Source organism: Mirounga angustirostris, unplaced genomic scaffold (assembly GCF_029215605.1).
Source record: "Mirounga angustirostris isolate CCGP_5_RB_7025 unplaced genomic scaffold, mMirAng1.0.hap1 SCAF_1, whole genome shotgun sequence".
Lineage (NCBI taxonomy): Eukaryota > Metazoa > Chordata > Mammalia > Carnivora > Phocidae > Mirounga > Mirounga angustirostris.
This window is the reverse complement of record NW_026991709.1, coordinates 172,257,769-172,280,483: the sequence shown is the minus strand read 5'-3', so window position 1 is coordinate 172,280,483 and position 22,715 is coordinate 172,257,769. Positions and strand designations below refer to the sequence as shown.

Here is a 22,715-nt window from a genome sequence, read left to right as displayed (position 1 = left end):
GTTTCTGGTCCTGACTCCACAGTTTATTAGTTATTAATTGATACTTTTATTCAACATGCATAAATTGAGTGCCTACTATGTGCCATATTGTTCAAAGTGCTAGGAATATAGTGGTGAACAAAACAGTGAATCTATAGACAAGACATTCCTGCCATCCCAGAGTTTGCATTCTTTGGAGAAGACAGAAGATAAGTAACATAGTAAAACAAACACAAATAAATATTATGTAGAGAATTAAAATAGGAAATGTATAAGTTGTTATTTTAGATTAGTAATTTAGCTGAGATCTGCAGGTCAGGGAAAAGGCATCCATGATGGGGAACGGTTTATGCAGAGACTACAAAGCAACAATGAACTTGTCCTATTTTAAGAATGTGAAGGAGATCACTCTGAACAGTGGGCAGGATGAGAGTGAGATACCAGAGAGATAAGCAAGACAAGTGGTTTGGATTTTATTTTTTGTACATTGGGACAACATCGGAGGTTTCAAACTGTAGACTCTTATTATTTGATTGGTTTTACAAATATTACTCATGCAGTATCTGGAGAATGGATTTGAGGGGGAAGAGAGGTAGTAAAGATCCTAGATAGGAAATTATAGCACTAGCTCAAGCAAGAGGCAGTTCACTGGTCTGGCTGGTGGTAATAAAGATGGAGATGGAAAGATAGATTTTAGGATATGCTTGAGGTAGAGTTAAAGATTTGCTGAAGGTTTGGGAAGTTAATTAAAGAAAGGAATCAGTCTTTGTAAACTTGGGTAAGTTGCTTAAATGTTTCTAATGACAGACTACTCCTGAAATCAGAATTATAGGTACATCATTGATTACCAGCTGGGGGTGATTTTGTCATCATTCGTCCTCAAACTTGGGGACATTTGGCAATACCTGGAGACAGTTGTGACAATCACAACTGTATATGACATTGCTGCTACTAGCAACTGGTGGGTTGAGACCATAGATGATGCTAAAAACCCTACAGGGAGAGCTGCCTCAACAAAGAATCACCTGGCCTCAAATGTCAATAGTGCCAAGGTTGAGAAATCCTGAAATACATTTACCCACTTCACAGAGAGGTGGTGAGGATTTGCTGAAACAATATATTGTAAAGCAGGATGGAAGTTTAAAATTCTATACCAAGTATTATTGATGCTTCCCTTTTATAGTGTCTTTTGAGGTAAAGACAATAAATTCTCCCAGTTGAGAAATTGAAAGGACATCTTCTCTCCTACTCCTGAAAGAATGTGGTACATTTTAAATGGGATACCTTGGGCATTAGCCCCATCATGCTTCAACAGAGTAGCAGAGAAGAATTGGAAATTTTAGTTTCAAAGTTTCTTTTGACTCCCCTACAACCAGTTTTAAATTGTGTTTCAGAACGGCTGATTATAAAATTAATTGGAAATGAGTTTCAAAGTAAACTTATTTTTAAGAGAAAGTGGTGGGTGGGACAACATGAAACTTAGGGGTGAGGGGATGAGGTTGTGCCACCTTTCTCCCTGAGAAATGCCAAGGGGAATAATTAAAGAAGCTGGAGAGAGAGCAGAGGCATGAATAGAGTAGCCAGTTCTTCATTCCTTCTGTCTCCAGCAGTGAGCACCCACTCCACACAGTGCTCTGCACCAAGCTCTTGTTAGTAACCTCCCATGGGACAGGGCACCTCTCCCCAGGAAGTTATGCCTTAAAATGAGGAGAACAAGTAAGCTTTACCTGTAATTAACTTCAAGAATACAATGAATACAATACATTAACAAAAGAAAGAACAAGAATCATATGATCCTCTCAATAGATGCAGAAAAAGCTTTTGACAAAGTACAGCATCCTTTCTTGATCAAAACTCTTCAGAGTATAGGGATAGAGGGTGCATACCTCAATATCATAAAAGCCATCTATGAAAAACCTACAGCAAATATCATTCTCAATGGGGAAAAACTGAGAGCTTTCCCCCTAAGGTCAGGAATGCGGCAGGGATGTCCACTATCACCACTGCTATTCAACATAGTATTGGAAGTCCTAGCCACAGCAATCAGACAACAAAAAGAAATAAAAGGCATCCAAATCGGCAAAGAAGAAGTCAAACTCTCACTCTTTGCAGATGACATGATACTTTATGTGGAAAACCCCAAAGACTCCACCCCGAAACTGCTAGAACTTATACAGGAATTCAGTGAAGTGGCAGGATATAAAATCAATGCACAGAAGTCAGTGGCATTCCTATACACCAACAACAAGACAGAAGAAAGAGAAATTAAGGAGTCGATCCCATTTATCATTGCACCCAAACGATAAGATACATAGGAATAAATCTAACCAAAGAGACAAAGGATCTGTACTCAGAAAACTATAAAATACTCATGAAAGAAATTGAGGAAGACACAAAGAAATGGAAAAACGTTCCATGCTCATGGATTGGAAGAACAAATATTGTGAAGATGTCAATGCTACCTAGAGCAATCTACACATTCAATGCAATCCCCATCAAAATACCATCCACTTTTTTCAAAGAAATGGAACAAATAATCCTAAAATTTGTATGGAACCAGAAAAGACCCCGCATAGCCAGAGGAATATTGAAAAAGAAAAGCAAAGCCGGCGGCATCACAATTCCGGACTTCAAGCTCTATTACAAAGCTGTCATCATCAAGACAGTATGGTACTGGCACAAAAACAGACACATAGATCAATGGAACAGAATAGAGAGCCCAGAAATGGACCCTCAACTCTATGGTCAACTCATCTTTGACAAAGCAGGAAAGAATGTCCAATGGAACAAAGACAGTCTCTTCAACAAATGGTGTTGGGAAAATTGGACAGCCACATGCAGAAGAATGAAACTGGACCATTTCCTTACACCACACACAAAAATAGACTCAAAATGGTTGAAAGACCTCAATGTGAGACAGGAGTCCATCAAAATCCTAAAGGAGAACACAGGCAGCAACCTCTTTGACCTCAGCCGAAGCAACTTCTTCCTAGAAACATCGCCAAAGGCAAGGGAAGCAAGGGCAAAAATGAGCTATTGGGACTTCATCAAGATAAAAAGCTTTTGCAACGCAAAGGAAACAGTCAACAAAACCAAAAGACAACCGACAGAATGGGAGAAGATATTTGCAAATGACATATCAGATAAAGGGCTAGTATCCAAAATCTATAAAGAACTCATCAAACTCAACACCCAAAGAACAAAGAATCCAATCAAGAAATGGGCAGAAGACATGAACAGACATTTTTCCAAAGAAGACATCCAAATGGCCAACAGACATATGAAAAAGTGCTCAATATCGCTCAGCATCAGGGAAATCCAAATCAAAACCTCAATGAGATACCACCTCACACAAGTCAGAATGGCTAAAATTAACAAGTCAGGAAATGACAGATGTTGGCGGGGATGCGGAGAAAGGGGAACCCTCCTACACTGTTGGTGGGAATGCAAGCTGGTGCAGCCACTCTGGAAAACTGTATGGAGGTTCCTCAAAAAGTTGAAAATAGAGCTATGATATGATCCAGCAATTGCACTATTGGGTATTTACCCCAAAGATATAAAAGTAGGGATCCGAAGGGGTACGTGCACCCCGATGTTTATAGCAGCAATGTCCACAATAGCCAAACTGTGGAAAGAGCCAAGATGTCCATTGACAGATGAATGGATAAAGAAGAGGTGGTATATATATACAATGGAATATTATGCAGCCATCAAAAGGAATGAGATCTTGCCATTTGCAACGACGTGGATGGAACTGCAGGGGATTATGCTGAGTGAAATAAGTCAAACAGAGAAAGACATGTATCATATGATCTCACTGATATGAGGAATTCTTAATTGCAGGAAACAAACTGAGTGTTGCTGGAGTGGAGGGTGGGTGGGACGGATGGGGTGGCTGGGTGATAGACACTGGGGAGGGTATGTGCTCTGGTAAGCGCTGTGAATTGTGCAAGACTGTTGAATCTCAGATCTGTACCTCTGAAACAAATAATGCAATATATGTTAAGAAAAAAAGAAGAAGAAGAAGGTAGCGGGAGGGGAGGAATGAAGCGGGGAAATCGGAGGGGTGGACGAACCATGAGAGACGATGGACTCTGAAAAACAAACTGAGGGTTCTAGAGGGGAGGGGGGTGGGAGGATGGGTTAGCCTGGTGGTGGGTATTGAGGAGGGCACATTCTGCATGGAGCACTGGGTGTTATGCACAAACAATGAATCATGGAACACTTCATCTAGAACTAATGATGTAATGTATGGGGATTAACATAAGAATAAAAAAAAAAGAATACAATGAAAGAGAGGTTTAAAAAAAAACTGCCTCAATGAGTTCTTAATTAGGTACAAGATAATGTTGGTAGAGGTTTAAAATATTTAACCAGCAGTAAATATTCAAGGCAGTCATTTGAAGTAATCAATGGCTAGGTGAATGCATACATTAGCTGGCAGAGAATCACTTAATCAACAGTTCAAATAAACAAGAGGAGAATTAAAAATGCAGAACTGAATATACTGAGAATTAACAAAGTTGCTAATTACATTCAGGTACTTTCTTCCTCCAGTCATTGACTATTTAAGCATTTGTCAAAGTATTGCTAAAAATAGCCAGTTGTCAAAAGATTTATTTCTTTTCAGAGATCTGCTTACTTAGATTGATGGCCAGCTCCAGCAGGCGACTAGAAGTACTCAAGAATGAAGTGCTAGGAAGTGACCTCAGAGTGTAAAGCCTTGAGAATCGTAAACTGGCATATGCTGCTGGGGAGAAAAGATTTTTTTTTTTTTCATTTCTAATCTTTATCACTTAAAAACTCCAGACTTTTCTCTTTGCATTCAGGTATTATATGATAGAATCTATTAGACAGAGAGCCACAATCATGATAATATGCTAAAACTGACATAATGCATGATTTTCTTCATTTAAAAGATTCTTAGTTATCTTCCTATCCCAATCCTTGTCAACCTCCTCTACACCCTCCTATATACAAAATAAGATATATTAAAGTGTTTTAAATCTTACAGAGGAGGCTATTTTCAGTATCCCCAACTAGAAGAACAAAGTTCTTAAGCCATATAGTAGAATCACTTGTTAGAATGAAACATTCCTACAGGCATTTTTCTTTGCTTTTTGAGGGAAATATGACTTTTTTCCTCCCTTCAAAGAGCAGCTTCTGTTTCTTCCTCTAGCTTCAGTAGCCATTAAACAATTCCTCATTTTGAAGGAAACATATAGATCCCAAGACGTTTTCGGATTGAAAAAAATCCGTGCGTATTTTCAAGGCTCCCTGACTTCAAGTTTCCTAGTTCTCATATAACATAATAGGATAACCACCACAATGTGTTGTTACTTATGCTTTCCCTAGAAAAATCATGAAGATGGGAGATATAAGTATTGGTTCTAATTTTAGCACTGTTAAGAACACTTCTGTGGTCATGTACATTGAGTTTCAGCTTAAACGCAGGGATTTAAAGTAGAAAGGATCATTTTGTTGAGTGTATGTGAAACCTTATGGACTATTAAGAACCCTACCCAAGTGGGTTTGAGACCTGATGGGAGTAGTAGAACTTACTGAGTTTCAGTTTTTCCAAAGTCTCAGATGATGGAGTCTTTTACAGCCAGTCTCCCAATGTTTGTGCTTTACTTATAATTCATTTCCTTCAATTTGCAGACTATCAAAATTTAAGATTCAGAGAAGCTAAGTAATTTACTTAAGGTTACATAGCTAGCTAGTGGTAGAACTTGGACTTTAAACATAATCTACTGACCCACAAAACTGCTCATATTACAATTTATTAGTTGCTTATTTAATCTGAGAATGGCTATGCCTTTTTGGTAACATAATAATTTATTAAACTATATACATATCTTACTACATATGCATAAATGTTTAGCAAACTGAGTATAGAGAAAACATACCTCAATGTAATAAAGGCCATATATAACAAATCCACAGCCAACATCATACTCAGTGTTGAAAAACTGAAAGCTTTTTCTATAAGATCAGGAACAAGATAAAGATATCCACTTTCACCACTCCTATTCAACAAAGTACTGGAAGTCCTAGCCAGAGCAATTAGGCAAGAAAAAGAAACAAAATATATCTAAATTGGAAAGGAAGAAGTAGAAGTGTCTCAATTTGCAGATGACATGATATTATATATAGAAAAATCTTAAATATTCCATCAAAAAACTATGAGAACTAATAAATGAATTCAGTAGAGTTACAAGATACAAAATCAATATACAAAAACCAGTTGTGTTTCTATATACTAACAATGACTATTGGAAAGGGAAATTAATAAAACAATCCCATTTATAATTGCATCAAAAAATAAAAAATCTAGAAATAACTTTAAACAAGGAAGTGAAAGATTTGTATACTGGAAAGTATAAGTCACTGTTTAAAGAAATTAAAGAATATACAAATATGGGGTGCCTGAGTGGCTCAGTCGTTAAGCGTCTGCCTTCGGCTCAGGTCATGATCCCTGGATCCCGGGATCGAGCCCCGCATCGGGCTCCCTGCTTGGTGGGAAGCCTGCTTCTCCCTCTCCCACTCCCCCTGCTTGTGTTCCTGCTCTCACTCTCTCTTTCTCTGTCAAATAAATAAATAAAATCTTAAAAAAAAAAAGAAATTAAGGAATATACAAATAAATGGAGAGATATTCCTTATTGATGGATTGGAAGAATTAATATATTGTTAAAATATCCTTACTGCCTAAAGCAATCTAGAGATTCATTGCAATCCCTATAAAATTTCCAATGTCATTTTTCACAGAAATAGAACAAACACATTCTCAAATTCATATGGAATGACAAAAGATCCTGAATAGCGAAAGCCATTTTGCAAAAGAGGAACAAAAGGGGAGACATCATACTTCCTGATTCTAAACTGCATGACAAAGCTATAGTAATCAAAAAGTATGGTATTGGCATGAAAACAGACACATAGATCAATGGAATGGAATTGAGAGCCCCCAAATAAGCCCATGCATATATGTTTAGTTAATTTGCAACAAAGGATCCAAGAACATACAATGGTGAAAGGATAGTCTCCTCAATAAATTGTGTTGAGATGACTGGACAGCCACATGCAAAAGAATCAGAACAGATCCCTATCTTATACCATATACAAAAATCAACTCAAAATGCTCTAAAGACTTGAAAGTAAGACCTGAAACCATAAAACTCCTAGAAAAAAACATTGGGAGTAAACTCTTTGACATTGGTCTTTGCAATGATTTTTTTTTTTTTTTTTGGATTTGACACCAAAAGCAAAGGTAAGATAAGCAAAAGTAAACAAATGGGACTACACCAAACTAAAAAGCTTCTGCACAGCAAAGGAATCATCAACAAAATGAAAAGGGAACTTACTGAATGGAAGATAGTATTTGCAAATCATTTATCCAATAAGGGGTTAATATCTAGAATATGTAAGAAACTCGTGCAATTTGGGGTGCCTGGATGGGCTCAGTTGGTTGAACATCTGACTCTTGGTTTGGCTCAGGTTATGATCTCAGGGTCCTGAGATCGAGCCCTGCTCTGTGCTTAGTATGTGGAGTCCTCTTGAGATACTTTCTCTCCCTCTCCCTTTGTCCCTCCCCACACTTTCTCTTTCTCTCAATATGACCATCTATGGTAATATGCTGACTTAGTACCTTATATATATTATATATCAATTACACTGCTTTTCCTAGCCATAACAAAACTAACATAGAAGTTGAAACTATGAGCCCAGAGTTGTCTAGCCAGTAATGACAGAATCAGTATGTGGACTTGGATATATAGTTAATACATAAAAGAAGGTTTCTCTAAATTTCTTTCCTTTTTTCTTATAATTTCTTTATATATATGTATATATATATATACATATATATATATGGATGTATATGAGTGTCATGTGTACGCATTTTAAGTCTGTATATTCAAAAGTTCATCATACAAATATAGGAAATAGTTACAATTTTTAGATTCTTAAATTTCATAGGGGGGCACCTGGGTAGCTCAATAGGTTAAGCATCTGCCTTTGGCTCAGGTCACCATCCCAGGGTCCTGGGATTGAGCCCCGTCTCTGGCTCCCCACTCAGCCAGGAGCCTGCTTCTCCCTCTTTGTCTGCCCCTCCCCCTGCTTGTGCTCACATGCTCTCTTTCTCTCTCTCTATCTCAAGTAAATAAATTTTTTTTTACTCTCATAGTAAATTATATTTCGTAACTTGTATTTGAAGTTTTGTCTTCATTCATCGTTATACTCCATGAGGAGCACTTATGAATAGTTGGAAATGCAGAGAAGTGGTTAACTTTTAGGATCTTTGATGTATACACTTTAATAAATAGGTCTAGTAAAATTCATATTTCTTGACATATTCATTACTCAGCAAAAAAATGCATACATCTTTTTAATTATTCGCAAACTTCCAGTTCCTTCAAATCTTAACAATGAATTAGTTCCTTTGATGTTATTATACACATTTAATGAAATTTATGCAACTACACAGAAAAATAGTATAAGCTTCTCTTTTGATCCTTTAAAAAGTAGGTAAACTGTTTCTTTTGCAGTTGTAGAATCTGTTCACAGATTGTTCTTGGAATTTTACACTTTTGTATGTTTCTGCTTGCTGTTTTATTGGTTAAGCAAAATAAGACTTCTGGATGGCTTTTAAAATTATACACAGGCTTTGGGGTGCCTGGGTGGCTCAGTCAGTTAAGCGTGTGCCTTCAGCTCAGGTCATGATCTCGGGGTCCTTGGGATCAAGCCCCATGTCAGACTCCCTCTCCCTGTCCCCCTTGTGCTTTCTCTCACTCTCATAAATAAATAAATAAATAAATAAATAAATAAATAAATAAATAAATAATCTTTTAAAAAGTTGTACACAGGCTTTGAAATTTTAAAAGTCACAGCCTCATGGGGGCACCTGGGAGGCTCAGTCAGTGTGTCTGACTCTTGATTTCCACTCAGGTCATGATCTCAGGGTTGTGCGACTGAGCCCTGCTTTGGGGTCTATGCACAGCATGGAGTCTGCTTGAGATTCTCTCTCTCCGCCTCTGTCCCTCCCCTCACCACCAGCTCACCTACACACTCTCTCTCAAAATAAATAAATAAAATCTTAAAGAAAAAAAAACACAGTCTTTAAATAAAGTGTTTAAGAAAAAAGTTACTTTTGAACCTTTTTCCTCCCTTCAGATTTAGGGCACATAAGAGAAATGCTGCTGTGTTAATTTTTGTTCTGGGACTCTGAAAGGATGCAAGGCACCACGTCAGATAAAGCCATCCTGGTCAGAGGAATATCAGCCTGTCAGCTCTTGAAGACCCATTTGGAGTTTGAAATAGTAATTTACTGAGTAGATAATTGAGAAAGTTGAGTTAGGACAGGATTTCTGGGCCTGATAATATATGAATGTTTCATAACTGTCAGTATAGAATCCTGTGAAATCTGTTTACTTTGAAGCTGAAAATATCATCACATTTATATTTAAGTATTTATCTGTAGTGGATAGACATAGATATTAGGTTTTGCTTAATAAAAATAGTCACTGCTTTTTTAAATCACAATTTTTTTTTGTCTTTTTGGTGAGAAAAAGGTACATCAAAATGAATTATCTTTAGCAAGGTATTAATATTGTCTCTTATGAACTGTTGAGTTTAAAATAGCTTTTTTAGCCTACTCTCTATACTTTTTAATACATGGATAATTTTCTGTTATAGCCAACATATTATTTAATAATGCAAAGTATTTTAAATTTCTAAATATCACTATTTTTGTGATTTTTTTTCTGATCACGAAAGAATACTATGAAAATGCAGAAAAGTATAATCACTGATTTAAGTGGGATTCCCCAACCTAATTTTATGTTTCTTTCTTTTTTTTTTAACAACTGATAATTTATTAAAAAGATTGATTTAAGTATCTGCAATGGTGACTTCAACCTCAACTCCTGGCTCAATACTGATGGAAGTAATCTGCTTAACAATCTCAGAAGGACTGTGCAAATCAATGAGTCGCTTGTGGATCCTCATCTGAAAACGATCCCAGGTCTTAGAACCTTCACCACAAGGAGTTTTTCTTGTAGTGATTCTCAGAGTCTTGGTAGGCATCCGAACTGGTCCTTTCACTTTGAGATTCTTTTCCTTTACGCCTCTGATCAAGTCAGCACATACCTTTTCCAAAGATTTTATGTTGCGGCTGGTGAGAGTAATTCTGATTTGGTGAATGGCCACCTCCGGTTCCACGGGTGTCTTCCCGGTGTCTTTAAAAAAGCCATGGCTGCGGCGCGGCTTCCTGACTGACTTGTTCCTCCGTGAGAGCGAACAGCGGTGAGTCAGGAGCAGGAGCAGGGCGTCCAAACCTCAGCTGTAGCTGCGACCGCGTCTTCCTCAAAGAGCTAATTTTATGTTTCTTTGACCATTTTAGGAGCCATACTTTTTTTTTAACTAATACTTTTTTTTAAAAGATTTTATTTATTTATTCATGAGAAACAGAGAGAGTGAGAGAGAGAGAGGCAGAGGCAGAGGGAGAAGAAGGCTCCCTGCTAAGCAGGGAGCCTGATGCAGGACTCAATCCCAGGACTCTGGGGTCATGACCTGAGCCTAAAGCAGACGCTTAACCATCTGAGCCACCCAGGTGTCCCTCAGCTAAAACTTCTATTGGGGACTTGTAACTTGAATTATAGGGACTTCTGTCTTCCTGGAACCATTTTGGGCCTAAATGCAACCTAACATGTTCTTAATTATAAGCTCCCAAAGGGGCAGGGATTATATATATGTTGTCCTCAAGGTACATAGTAGCCATTCAGTAATGAATGAAAAATATGCTTAGGTGATTTTAAAATAGTCCCTCAGTTCTTCTGCCCTGGAGTCCAAATAATAATACTTAGAAACCTGAAATGAAATGGGACTAATATTTGTCTCAGCAAAGTGACATGTATATGGCTCTCAAAAAACTGGCTGTGTTTTCCTTTTCAGAAACATAAACTTATTAAATAAACTTCTGTAATGAGTGGATAAGATGGTGTATCCTGTGCACATAACCAGAGGAACATTTAATCCGCAGTTCTGAGAGATGAAAGTCTCATTTTGAGGAAATGCAAAGCAATTGAATACATTTTATTACTTTGCATTTAAAGTAGGGAGGTGGTGAATACTCAGAAGAGTATTCCAGCTATTCTAGTTCTGTTTCTTAGTAAACAGTTATTTTTACTGACAGGTGAGAATATTTTGCCTGCACTTATTTCATAGATACAAGCTCTTATCACATGATTTTTCTCTCCAGGCACCCTCTTCCCTTCTTTTTTCTTCTCAAGTCAGTTATAGAAACAGGACTCTTGAGGTAAAGTGAGGAAGAAGAGAAGTAATATCTTCCTGCTTCCTCTTTCTAAACAATAGGGAAAGATCAAAGTTAGGGTCAGAACTAATATTGTCAACTTACAAAAGAGCCCATTCATCATGCCTCACTTTCTTTGACAGTATCTACACAGGCTTCTGTATCTAAAGATGATTTCATCGTCAATATGCAATCGGGCAGGTCAATGTTCATTTCATTTGTGAAGAAAACCACATCAAGCAAATTTCATTAAAAAACCTAAAAATCAATATACATTTGTGCCAGTGTTCTCAAAATAATGAATGTGAGTGCTCCTTTACCTTGAAATAACATTTCTAAGGATTGGGTTTTTACTAAAAGAAGGAAGAAGCCATATTTAGTTTTGGACTATTATTGGACAGTATTTGTATTTGATATGAAGGTAGTGATATTAAGAATGACTTTTGGAGCCCATTTTGCTTTAAATGTGCTTATTGGTCAGTAACGGTGTCTATGCAAGTTGAAATTGACTAGAGTACAAAAAATACTCATACGTATCAACTAGTAAATATCAGAATAGTACAAGGATCATAGCTAGTAGTTGTTTAGTATGCAGTATTTATGGGCACTGTGATAAGAATTTTCTTTTAATTTTTCATTAGTTTTTATAACTGCCCTAATATGGGAGTACAATAGTGTGTGTAGGCTAAATGCTTAAAGTCCCAACTACCACACAATAGATGTTTCTATTTCACCCAACAGTTTATTTAAAAAAAATTTTTTTAAAGATTTTATTTATTTATTTGACAAAATGAGAGAGCAGGAGAGCACAAGCAATGGAAGCAGGCCCCCCGCTGAGCAGGGAGCCTGATATGGGGCTCAATCCTAGGACCCCGGAATCATGACCTGAGCTGAAGGCAGTCACTTAACCAACTGAGCCACCCAGGTGCCCCCACCCAACAGTTTAGTACAAATGTGTCTTTCTAGTTGTGGCTCACCACTTTACAGACCTTCTGAGTCCTTTGCTGGGTTCTTTGTTGCACCCACCACAAGAGCGGAGAGAGAAGGTAAGGATAGCAGAGATGGTCTTATATGAGCCAGGCCTGGGAAGAGGCATCTAGCCCTTTAGCGACATTCCACTGGTAAGAACTTGTTCATGTGGTACCTAATTGCAAGGGAGCCTGGAAAATGTAATCCAGCCTTGTGTGCAGGGGGGAAGGAAATTAAGTTTGGTGAACAAGTAGCCAATCTCTCCCATAAGGGTCTGTTATTCTCCTTTTATAGATAACAAAATAAGACCTGAAGTTCAGATAATATCCACTATCATCTAAGTGGATAATGGTGATACCACATCTGTCTAAAAGTCTGTGTTTCTAAGCACTGCCTTCTCATTCAACACTGGAATGTATCTTGTGCTATTTCCTGTGGTTTACCTTGGAATCACCATAGTATCTTCCCAATGAAAAGATCTGCCAGGGAGATGTATACTGAGCTTTTGACTTTATGCTCTATGCAAGGTCCTCCACTGGACCTTGCTGTAGCTCCCCTGATAATGCTGAAATCCTAAAACAGACATAGTAAGTACGACTTTGGGAGAAATTTTAAGAACCGGCCATCATTTCCTTTGCTAACTCTGCCTCCTATTCATGACAGCATTCAGTGCTCCAACTGGGAGCTGTTCTGTCAATCTGGGTTCCTATCGAGAGTGATGAGCAGGACTCCTCTGCATTTCCATGTCTGATGTGGAGTACAAGTGACAACCAAAAATTTCTCTAACACACTGAGTTTTAATTTTGTAGTGTTATCGTTGTTGAAGCATAACCTAGCCTTTTCCTGACTGGTAACACAGTGTGTCTGTCTTAGTGTCTGTTTTATTGGAATCTTTATAGAGGTGCATAAATATATCCATGTCCCTGTTTCGTGTATTCAGTTTTATTCATCCAAGTCTTGTTTTAATAAGCATGGTTGAAATTTATGCTGTAACCACACAATAGAATATATGGAGCTCATAAAATGGATATAGTTTAGGTCTATATTTACCTACACGAAAAGATGTCCATGATCTATGATGATGTGGAAAATGTAAGTTGAAAAATGCATAAAGTTATATATGGTATTTCATAATGTCAATAAAAACTTTATTCTCACTTTTGTGAGACTTCACAGGAAGAGGGCTAGAGGAAGTGATGGCACCTGGCTGATCCTGATGTAGTTCCAGCTACCATGATCTTTTAAGTGATGTGATACAATGGCTGTAGTTGATCATGATTGGGACCCTAGGTCCTGGCATACTGAAGTCCTTATTGGGCCTAAGAACATGTTAGTTCTCATTTCCTTTCCCCAAACCTTACTAATTTACTAGGTCCTCAACTCTGTTTCCATCTTCTCTGTGAAGAGACTACTCATTTCTCTCCCAGCTGCCCTCCTTTTTTCTCACTGCTTTCTTACCATCTTTTAATTGTTTGAATCTGCCCACTTCACTCACTACATACTCATTGGAAGCAGAGGCTTTTTATTATTTTTTTCCAGAAGTAAACACAAAAGCAAATAGTAATGAATTGATGGACGATAGTAACAAGTAATATTTATTTAACAATTACCATATTTTTGGCAGTAATACAATTTCCCTGATAATTGGATTTTCAGAGTATTCTTGGGTAAGGTAAACTAAATTTAACTATTGGTTAAACTATTAGTTTAATTTGCTCTTTTTCTTAGAGAACTATGTGTATGTTTTCCTACATGGATTAGAATCAACTCTTGTTTTAACTTCTGTATTAAAGGCATTCCAAAACCTGTTTGATATAAAAATAAATTTCTATATTTAAGGCATTTCAAAACTTGTTTGATAACACAATTTTGTCTGTAACAACTACCATTCATGAGTTTAAAATAACTTAGTAAATTCTTCATATTGAATTTAAAATATATATTTTTCTTGGTTGTTAGTTAAAAATATTGAAACACATTTGCAATATTGTGATTTACATGAAAAATATATATTTGGTCATCTGAATGACCCATGGATCCTGACTCACAGTTCCCAAAACCCTTGGAATTTCCTAAGCCTTGAGCATGACCAAGTTGTCTCTTGTTATGTTAATTAGGGGACTTTTGGGAAGCACCTAAGGATGGGGACTGGTTGCGAGGAGAACCAGTGGTGTGATTAGAGGGTTTAACTTTCAGCCCCTGCTCCCATCCTCTGTGGGGAGAGGGCTTGGATGTTAAATCAGTTACCAGTGGCCAGTGATTTAAGCAATCATGACTTTTTTTTTTAAGATTTTATTTATTCATTTACTTGAGAGAGAGAGAGAGAGAGAGAGAGAGAGAGAGAGAAACAGCATGAAAGCGGAGAGGGTCAGAGGGAGAAGCAGGCTCCCCGCCAAGCCGGGAGCCCGATGCGGGACTCGATCCCAGGACTCCGGGATCATGACCTGAGCTGAAGGCAGTCGCTTAACCAACTGAGCCACCCAGGCGCCCGCAATCATGACTTTTAAAAACCCAGGAACACAGCCATTTGCAGTTTCTGGGTTTGGGAACTCAGGGGAAGTAATGGGGGAGTGGCATGTCTGCAGGGCATGGGAGCTCCTGGCCTGTTCTGCATGCCTAGCCCTGTGCATGGCCTCCATCTAGCTCTTCCTGAGTGGTGATATAGTAAGTAAAATGTTTCTGAGTTCTGTGAGCCTCTCTAGCAAATTAATTCAACCCAAGGAAGGAGGAGGTTGTGGGAACCTCTAATTTATAGCCAGTTGGCTAGAAGTACAGGTAACAATCTGAATTTAGAATTGGCATCCTCAGTTGAAGGGGATTGTGGAACCTGCAATTTGTAGTTGGTTGGTCAGCAGCACAGGGAACAGCCTGGATATGCTGGATTTGCATTTGGCGTCTGAATTTGGGCAAGGCAGAGGCAATGGCTGGGAAGTCTTGTAGGACTGAAGCTTTTACCTATGGAACCTGATTATTTCTGGGTATAGGTATCAGAATTGAGTTGGATTGTAAGACATCCAGCAGATGTCTGAGAATTATTTGTGTGGGGATGTATGCCCCCTTCCCCCCAGAAATGTTACAATTTTTACATTATACATTTAGAACGTTATAGGTATTCTGATGCTTTAAAATGTTTTTTTTTTCCATATCGAAGCTCTTCTTGAATGCCCTTAAAATGCCCCCCCATTATTAATTAATTTTATTTTTGTTTAAAACAGTGGCTTTCAGTCTTTGAACATTAGGATTGTATGGGGACTTAAAAAATAGTAATAATAGTAATGACAGCCTGGCCCCAGGGATTCTTATTTAATTGATCTCAGATGGGAGCTTAAGTACCGGTGTTTTTTAAATTGACCCCATGTGATGCCTATATGTAACTCGGGTTGAAGAATTTTGAGAAGAAATTTTCTCAAAGTGTGATCCACAGGTTACTGGGGATCTTTATGAATCTTTGTGATCATTATAGCTTTTATAAATACAGATTTTGTTCCTGATATGAAAGAATTTTCCGTTTCAAACTTTTTAGGTGTCTTGCCAACATTGGCACCACTTCATAAATTGTTATGTTTGGTGTTGCTTGGCAAGTTGGGAAGCTGGCTTACTAACTGAAATTACTGTCTTAAAATAATCTGAAAAACGGGACAGTTAGAGTGTTGAAATTGAGAGCTTTAGGTGTCTTTAGTTAAACTCACTCATTTTGTGGATGAGGAAATTGAGGGATGATAGGATACAGCTAGTCAGATGAAGAACAGGGACTTTGAAGCTCCTAGTCCATGGCCTGATACTCTTCCTGTTTTACCCCTTGCCTCCCTGGAACCTTGTGCAAAATCACTGGACTTAAGACTTCAGTTCATTTTGAGCCAGGTCCTAAAAAAATCCACCATTTGTTATTTAAACCCCAGCGCTAAGTTCTAATTACCATTCAGTAATTACTGTACAGTGAGCAGATGTGTGTTATTTTCTAGAAAAAAAGCTGGAATGTGTTCTACACCTGCACCTTCAGTGTTTATCCACTGAGAAGTAGCAATCAGCATTAATGTATAAACTCAAGGTGCTGAGGTCTCAAATTTAGCTGAGGCAGAGTGCAGTGTAAGGGTTTCTCTTGCCAACAGATCAAATGTTCTCCAGGCTCCTATCACCCTTCCCATTTGCCAGTCACCAAAAGTCTGCTTTCCCCATGAAAAGTAGGTTTTGTTTTTGTGCATTAAGTGGTACATTGGTGAAATGAGTTGGTGCTTTTCTCATAGGAAATTATTTCCCTGGGAGCATAAAGTAACAAATGTAGCAACTGAGGATTTGTTTCTGTTATTATTTTGTTATATTGTACACAGCTAAGATTACAGAATTTAGGATGTTAGGTTAGCAACAGACTACATCAATGGACTTTAATTATTCTTTTAGTTTTTCAGTGGAATGGGCTCTTTGGCATGGCACAGCCCTTATGCTCAGAAATGAGTTTGGAGAATGCTAGTGGGCTTGTTTCAAACTGGGATTCATTACATCATACCATGTGGCTGAGTATTATTATGTTTGTTTCACTCAAATTTCATACTTAGAAATTTTGTACTCTTTCAACGTGGGCTGAAACTGAATGGTGTCTATAAATGCAAAGTAGGACTATTTTTTTAAACGTACATATTTGTTCAATAGGTTTGCTCCTAGAAAGGTGGGTTATGTGGTTTAAATACATTAGCCTCCTGGGGCGTCTGGGTGGCTTGGTCTTTTGGGCCGCTGCTGCCTTCAGCTCAGGTCGTGATGCCAGGGTCCTGGGATTGAGTGCGAGTTGGGCTCCCTGCTCAGTGGGAACTTGCTTCTCGCTCTCCTCCTCACTTGTGCTCTCTCTTTCACTCTCAAATAAATAAAATCTTTAAAAATAAATCTTTAAAAAAAAAAGGGGGTGCCTGGGTGGCTCAGTCGTTAAGCGTCTGCCTTCAGCTCAGGTCATGATCCCAAGGTCCTGGGATCGAGCCCCACATTGGGCTCCCTGCTCTGCAGGAAGCCTGCCTCTCCCTCTCCCACTTTCCCTGCTTGTGTTCCCTCTCTCGCTGTGTCTCTCTCTGTCAAATAAATAAAATCTTTAAAATAAATAAATAAATAAATAAATAAATAAATAAATAAATAAATAAATAAAAATAAATCAGCCTTCTGAGAATCCTGAGTATGGAAATTGTGTTCATTATAGCTTAAAGGAATACAGGAACAAATAGTTTAATTGAAATCTGAATATTGCTACATCCCCAAACAGTCCTACACTTAGTTTTTTTCAGATCAATTCATGTTTGTTTCTCAATTTGGACAGTTAATGAGTAGATTATAGTGGCAAGCCTTAAATGGTATCGTCATGGGGGTCAAGTACAATCAGACAATTGTTCAGATTTATATTTGTTTAATGTTGAGTTTTTGTGGTTTTTATTTTTTTTAAAGATTTTATTTATGTGAGAGCGAGAGAGTGAGAGTGCACAAGTGGGGTTAGGAGCAGAGGGAGAGGGAGAGGCAGACTCCCCACCGAGTAGGGAGTCAGACCCTGGTCTCTTTCCTAGGACTCAGAGATCATGACCTGGGCTGAAGGCAGAGGCCTGACTAAGTCACCCAGGTGCCCCTAATGTTGAGCTTTTGTAAAGGTAGTCAGTTTTTTCCTTGAAAGAGGCAATGCAAACTTCTCCCCCATCTTTCTTTTTTCCTTTCAAAGAGTAGTAAGGGTAAGAAAACAGGCAGTGTCTTAGATGGAAGGAGAGGGACATTATGAATGATAGAATTTTGACATTATTAGTTGACATTAGAGTATAAATCTTCTTAAAGTCAAAATTGGTAACAAAAAATTTTTCCTCACAAAAAAAGCATAAAGCCCAAGAAAACAATCACATGAAATGAATCCATGATCCTGTGAACCATCAAAACCTTAGGTAGGATAGCATGTCTACCCAAGGGGAGGGGCTTATGCTGCATTCCAGTAGGTACATAATAAATAAATTCAATGTGTATACTCTTCAGTATAGTTAAATGTAATCTAAGAATCTTATTAAATAGTAACCTAAACTATTGTGGTCAGTTGAAAAGAGGAAATTTTGCATAAAGGAAAATAGTCTCTTAGCATTTTAATTCTTAAAAAAGTAATACAAATATTTTAAATTATATATAGTACTGTACAAGATAATCCATATCTTATCCGTATATTCTTTTTTTTTTTTTTAAAAGATTTTATTTATTTATTTGACAGAGAGAGACAGCGAGAGAGGGAACACAAGCAGGGGGAGTGGGAGAGGGAAAAGCAAGCTTCCCATGGAGCAGGGAGCCCGATGTGGGGCTGGATCCCAGGACTCTGGGATCATGACCTGAGCAGAAGGCAGACGCTTAACCACTGAGCCACCCAGGCACCTCTTATCTGTGTATTCTTAACCTCCTTGGACATGTTAATAATTTACAGTGTTTACTTTAGATCCATTTTAATGACAGAATCAAATCCTTAAATTACAGATAGAAATTAGCTACTTTTCTTGAGCAGCTCTTTCTCTTTCACAGTAAATTTGACAGAGTAGCCCACTACTCTATAGCTCATGGATGTTTTCTGCTTGTTGCTTGTCTGCCCTTTGTGACTTAGTTTAAATAACTAGACCCTTAGATTATAGGCACTTGGACCCATGTTCTGAAAAGTGGATCTTTATGCTCTGTTCAAGAGCCTTTCTCTTCAGGACTTTACATTAAATGTAGGATTATGACTTTACCTGACTTCTTAAAGTTTCTCTTTCAAGGGTTGAAGTTCAGCCCCTGGAATTTAGTCTGTTTTACTTTGGTGAATGCTACTGGGCTTTTCTGTGACATGATTCTTCATCCCAATGCTTCACCAACCCTCTCCTTCGGACTTCCTTCTTGTCTATTTTAGGAAAAAGTTGACCTATATTTGTTACTGTTCTTGCAGGCAGTGTGTTTTCTGACTAGGCTCCTTCTCTTGTCACCTTCCTGGCCTTGAAGGGTTGGTCTAGTTCCAAACAAGTTAATCTTGTTCCACTATGGACTTTGAGGTTGATACCATTTAAGAAAAAGATTGATTGCTACACCTCTGGAAGTGATTTCATGCTGTTGGATCGAATCTTTTGTAAACTGTCAATTTTTTAACTCCTATTTTTCCTCCTTGGGAGCTTTTGAAGATCATGACCACCAACAGGACTATCAGATAGTTGAGTATCTTCTTCACTGATGGGAACATCTTTTCCATAGAAGACTAATATGTACATTTTGATGACCAAGCAGTAAATGACTGCCTTTGACTCAAATACCTGGACTATATCAAAATCAAAGCCCTAAGAAAGCATTATAAAGGGAAAGCCACCCTTAGAAAAGGGGATACTTTTCTTGATTTAACAAGAAATACATGTTTGTTATAGAAAATTTGGAAAATACAGCAGTGCATAAAGAATAGGTTACCTTGGAGTCATTTTTTTTTTTTTCTAATCCAGATCTAAAGATAGACTTGTACATAGTCCTAGATTAAATATTTGACTGCCTAGTAGATGTTAGGTGTAGGAAGAGAGTGGTAAATGAATTGAATATAGATAATCCACTCAGGGAGCTTAAAGTCTATAGGGGAGACACCTAACCCATGGATACATGAAAATAAATTGGAAAAAACAAATGTGACCATAACCAAGAGGTATGGTGATATTAATGTGATTGGGTGGAAAGGAAGAAAGGGTTACAAGGGCTGACAGTGTGAGTGAAAACTAATTAGTGTATTGGGGACTACAGTATTTAGAAGAGAATGTTTCAGCTGAATTTCTCAGGATGAGAAAATCGGCATGTGAAGATCAAGGAGGATAAAATTACAAGGAGATGGAATTGCTTGTGCAGAATTCATGCAGACGGGAAAGAGGTTGGCATGTGTCTGTAGTTAAGAGGAGACCCCATGAGTTTAATCACAGCTTTCTATGGAGGGGTTAAGGGGAGAGAAGAATACAAGAATTAAAAATACAACACAGTTTTAGATACAATCAGTTTCAGATAAATGCAAAGTTTACAAAAGTACATTTTAGAATCCAATAGTATGGTATGTTTATATTAAAGAAATGAGGAACATGCATATACTGTCTTACAACTTTGTTCTAAAACATAAGTCCAATATTTTTTTTTTGACACATGTCCAAATCTGGACATGTAGAATTAACAGATTTGTAAATTGGCTTAGATATGTGACATTTAATTTTTAAAAATTCCTTATCTTCAACTCTTCACCTTACATATTCTGATAAACATATTTATAGTATTAAGCCAAAGGGAATTGCCTTTCCCTTGATAAAAGGCAGAGTGAGTGTTTATGTACAACAAAGAAAGATTGGTCCCAATTTACTCTTCTCCTTCCCTAAATTCTCCTATCATGAATGAGGTCCTTCCATTTCTCATAATACTAGGATTGGCTTATCAGATTGTCCTATAGCAACTTCAATTTTGCTTATCAGGACCAAAATGTGTCATCCTGTTTTCTATTTTTAGGGATTGTAGGAAGCTGTGCTTTGACATGTGAGATGTGAGGAGCATCTGTTAAAGAGAATGCTAGAGTTGAAGGTGTTAAATGTTTAAAGAAATGATAAGATTTGGGCTCAGCTTCCACGTAGGTTTACAAAGGGCTTGCAGATACTAGAGAGCTAGTTCTCAGCACATTTCTATGAAGCAGATTTTATCTTCCATAAATACCTAGATGCACAGGGATGGTGAGTTGGCACAGTGTTAATCTTCATATGTCTAGCTTGATGTTAACAGTAGCTCTGAAGGAAGAGAGTTGGTGATAGATATTTTAACCAGTTCCTAATTTTGGTCCTTCATCTATCTTGGCTATAGCTTAATACTTTTTTGTAGGGCTCCAAAAATACATATATGTCTGAGATAATTTTGAATTTTCATATCCCAGTGACACAGAAAACTTCTAGAAATGTACATGAACCAGTCAGATATTCTGTCAGTGAACTGGACTTTATTTCACTTAAATTTTTTTTCTTGTATGCCTTTTTCAATGGTTACTGAAAAATGTTATTTGGCACGGCTTTGGCAAAATCTGCTACTTGGGTTATGGTGACTCGTCTGGGCCATTGTGTGTATTATTTTCCTGTATGTTATTTAGAGGCCTCCAGAGTACCTATTGAATTATCTATTAAACTACCTCTCCCAGAGCTTTAAAGTTACTGCTCTCTATGTTTTAAAGCACAGTTCTTTGGAAGATTCTTCAATTGTGGTGTATATAAAAAATAAAATGTAATAAAAAGATGGCTTTGTTTTTATTTTAATTGTGACAAGGTAATTTATATCAGCTTTGTTTATTTACTTAGAACTCATAATCGTAATTCACATTTCAGCCTGATTTAAACATTTTTTTATGGTTGTTTTGAGCGGGTCTTAAACCATCAAATATTCCCCAATAAAAAATGGCATTTTTGAGAAATACAGACCTTAAAGTTAATGGAATTTGCTTTGCCAAATTCATACCATGCCTCTATTTATTTCTCTGTAATAACTTCCTTTCGTACATATAACTCATTTCATACTTTGTATCCACTTCATTTCCAACTATCAGGAAGCTATTGTTTTTACCATGTTCAAGACACTGCTTAAATTAGTTGATCAATATTTTACTACTTGGTTTTAGACAAATACAGCTACCCTATTTTTTGTTTTCTCTGCTTCCACTTAAAATGTTTCCTTCTTCTGGTATACTGTTGTCGTAACTTGGGATGCCATAGCAAAATAAATCCTATCCTAGGTGGCTTAAACAACAGACATACATTTCTCACAGTTGTTTGTGTGTATATACACACACACACACACATTTCTCACAGTTTTATATATATATGTGTGTGTGTGTGTATATATATACACATATATATATGTCCATATTTAACAGGTTATTTAATAGAAATCTGATATTTGACAGAAACTTGACTAAGCCAGAGTCAGAATTCCTGCAAAATTTTATATATATACACCACTGCTGGCCTTAAATAGCTTCCTGTAAAAAATGCTGTTATGACTAGAATTTTTGAGATGTAGTTTTACTCTAACCTCTTCTACACCAAATGTGAACTGTAGTTAAAACTGTCATGTTGGTCCATATTATTGTGTCTTTAATCCCTGGAAGCTATGGAAGCCAACCATGATGCCCTAGGTATAGTCTGGGCAAGTTAAACTGCCGAGGGCTAGTATAGACTGCATTTACACCTTTTATGCCCTATCTTGCATTGTCTAGATACAAATTTTGACTCCTACGCTTGCTTCAAAACCACATGAAGGCTTCTTACTTTCTTCCCTAGGATTTCTCTAATATTGGAAGCTAATAGTTCCTGAGAACCTTGACCAATAGGTAATGGAGAACCAGTAAATAACTATTCTCCTCTTCAGTGTTTTGAATGGACAATGTTAAAGTTCATTTCCCTCTGTGCTGTAGTGGGATTGATCCCCACTTGCCCATGGTGGTAACCAA

The 22,715-nt window shown here is 37.5% G+C and overlaps 2 protein-coding genes across 2 annotated transcripts in view; one reads left to right on the top strand and one right to left on the bottom strand.

Moving 5' to 3' along the window:
* CNTN4 (contactin 4) overlaps positions 1–22,715 on the top strand; it is a 942,629-nt gene that overhangs the window by 104,853 nt on the left and 815,061 nt on the right. The gene's annotated exons all lie outside the window — the stretch shown is intronic.
* LOC135364570 (small ribosomal subunit protein uS10-like) lies at positions 9,854–11,467 on the bottom strand. Its single transcript, XM_064592980.1, has 2 exons — positions 11,419–11,467; positions 9,854–10,313 (listed from the first exon to the last, which is right to left on the bottom strand). Exons 1-2 carry the CDS (start codon positions 11,465–11,467, stop codon positions 9,868–9,870), a joined length of 495 nt encoding a protein of 164 aa, XP_064449050.1. The 3' UTR covers positions 9,854–9,867.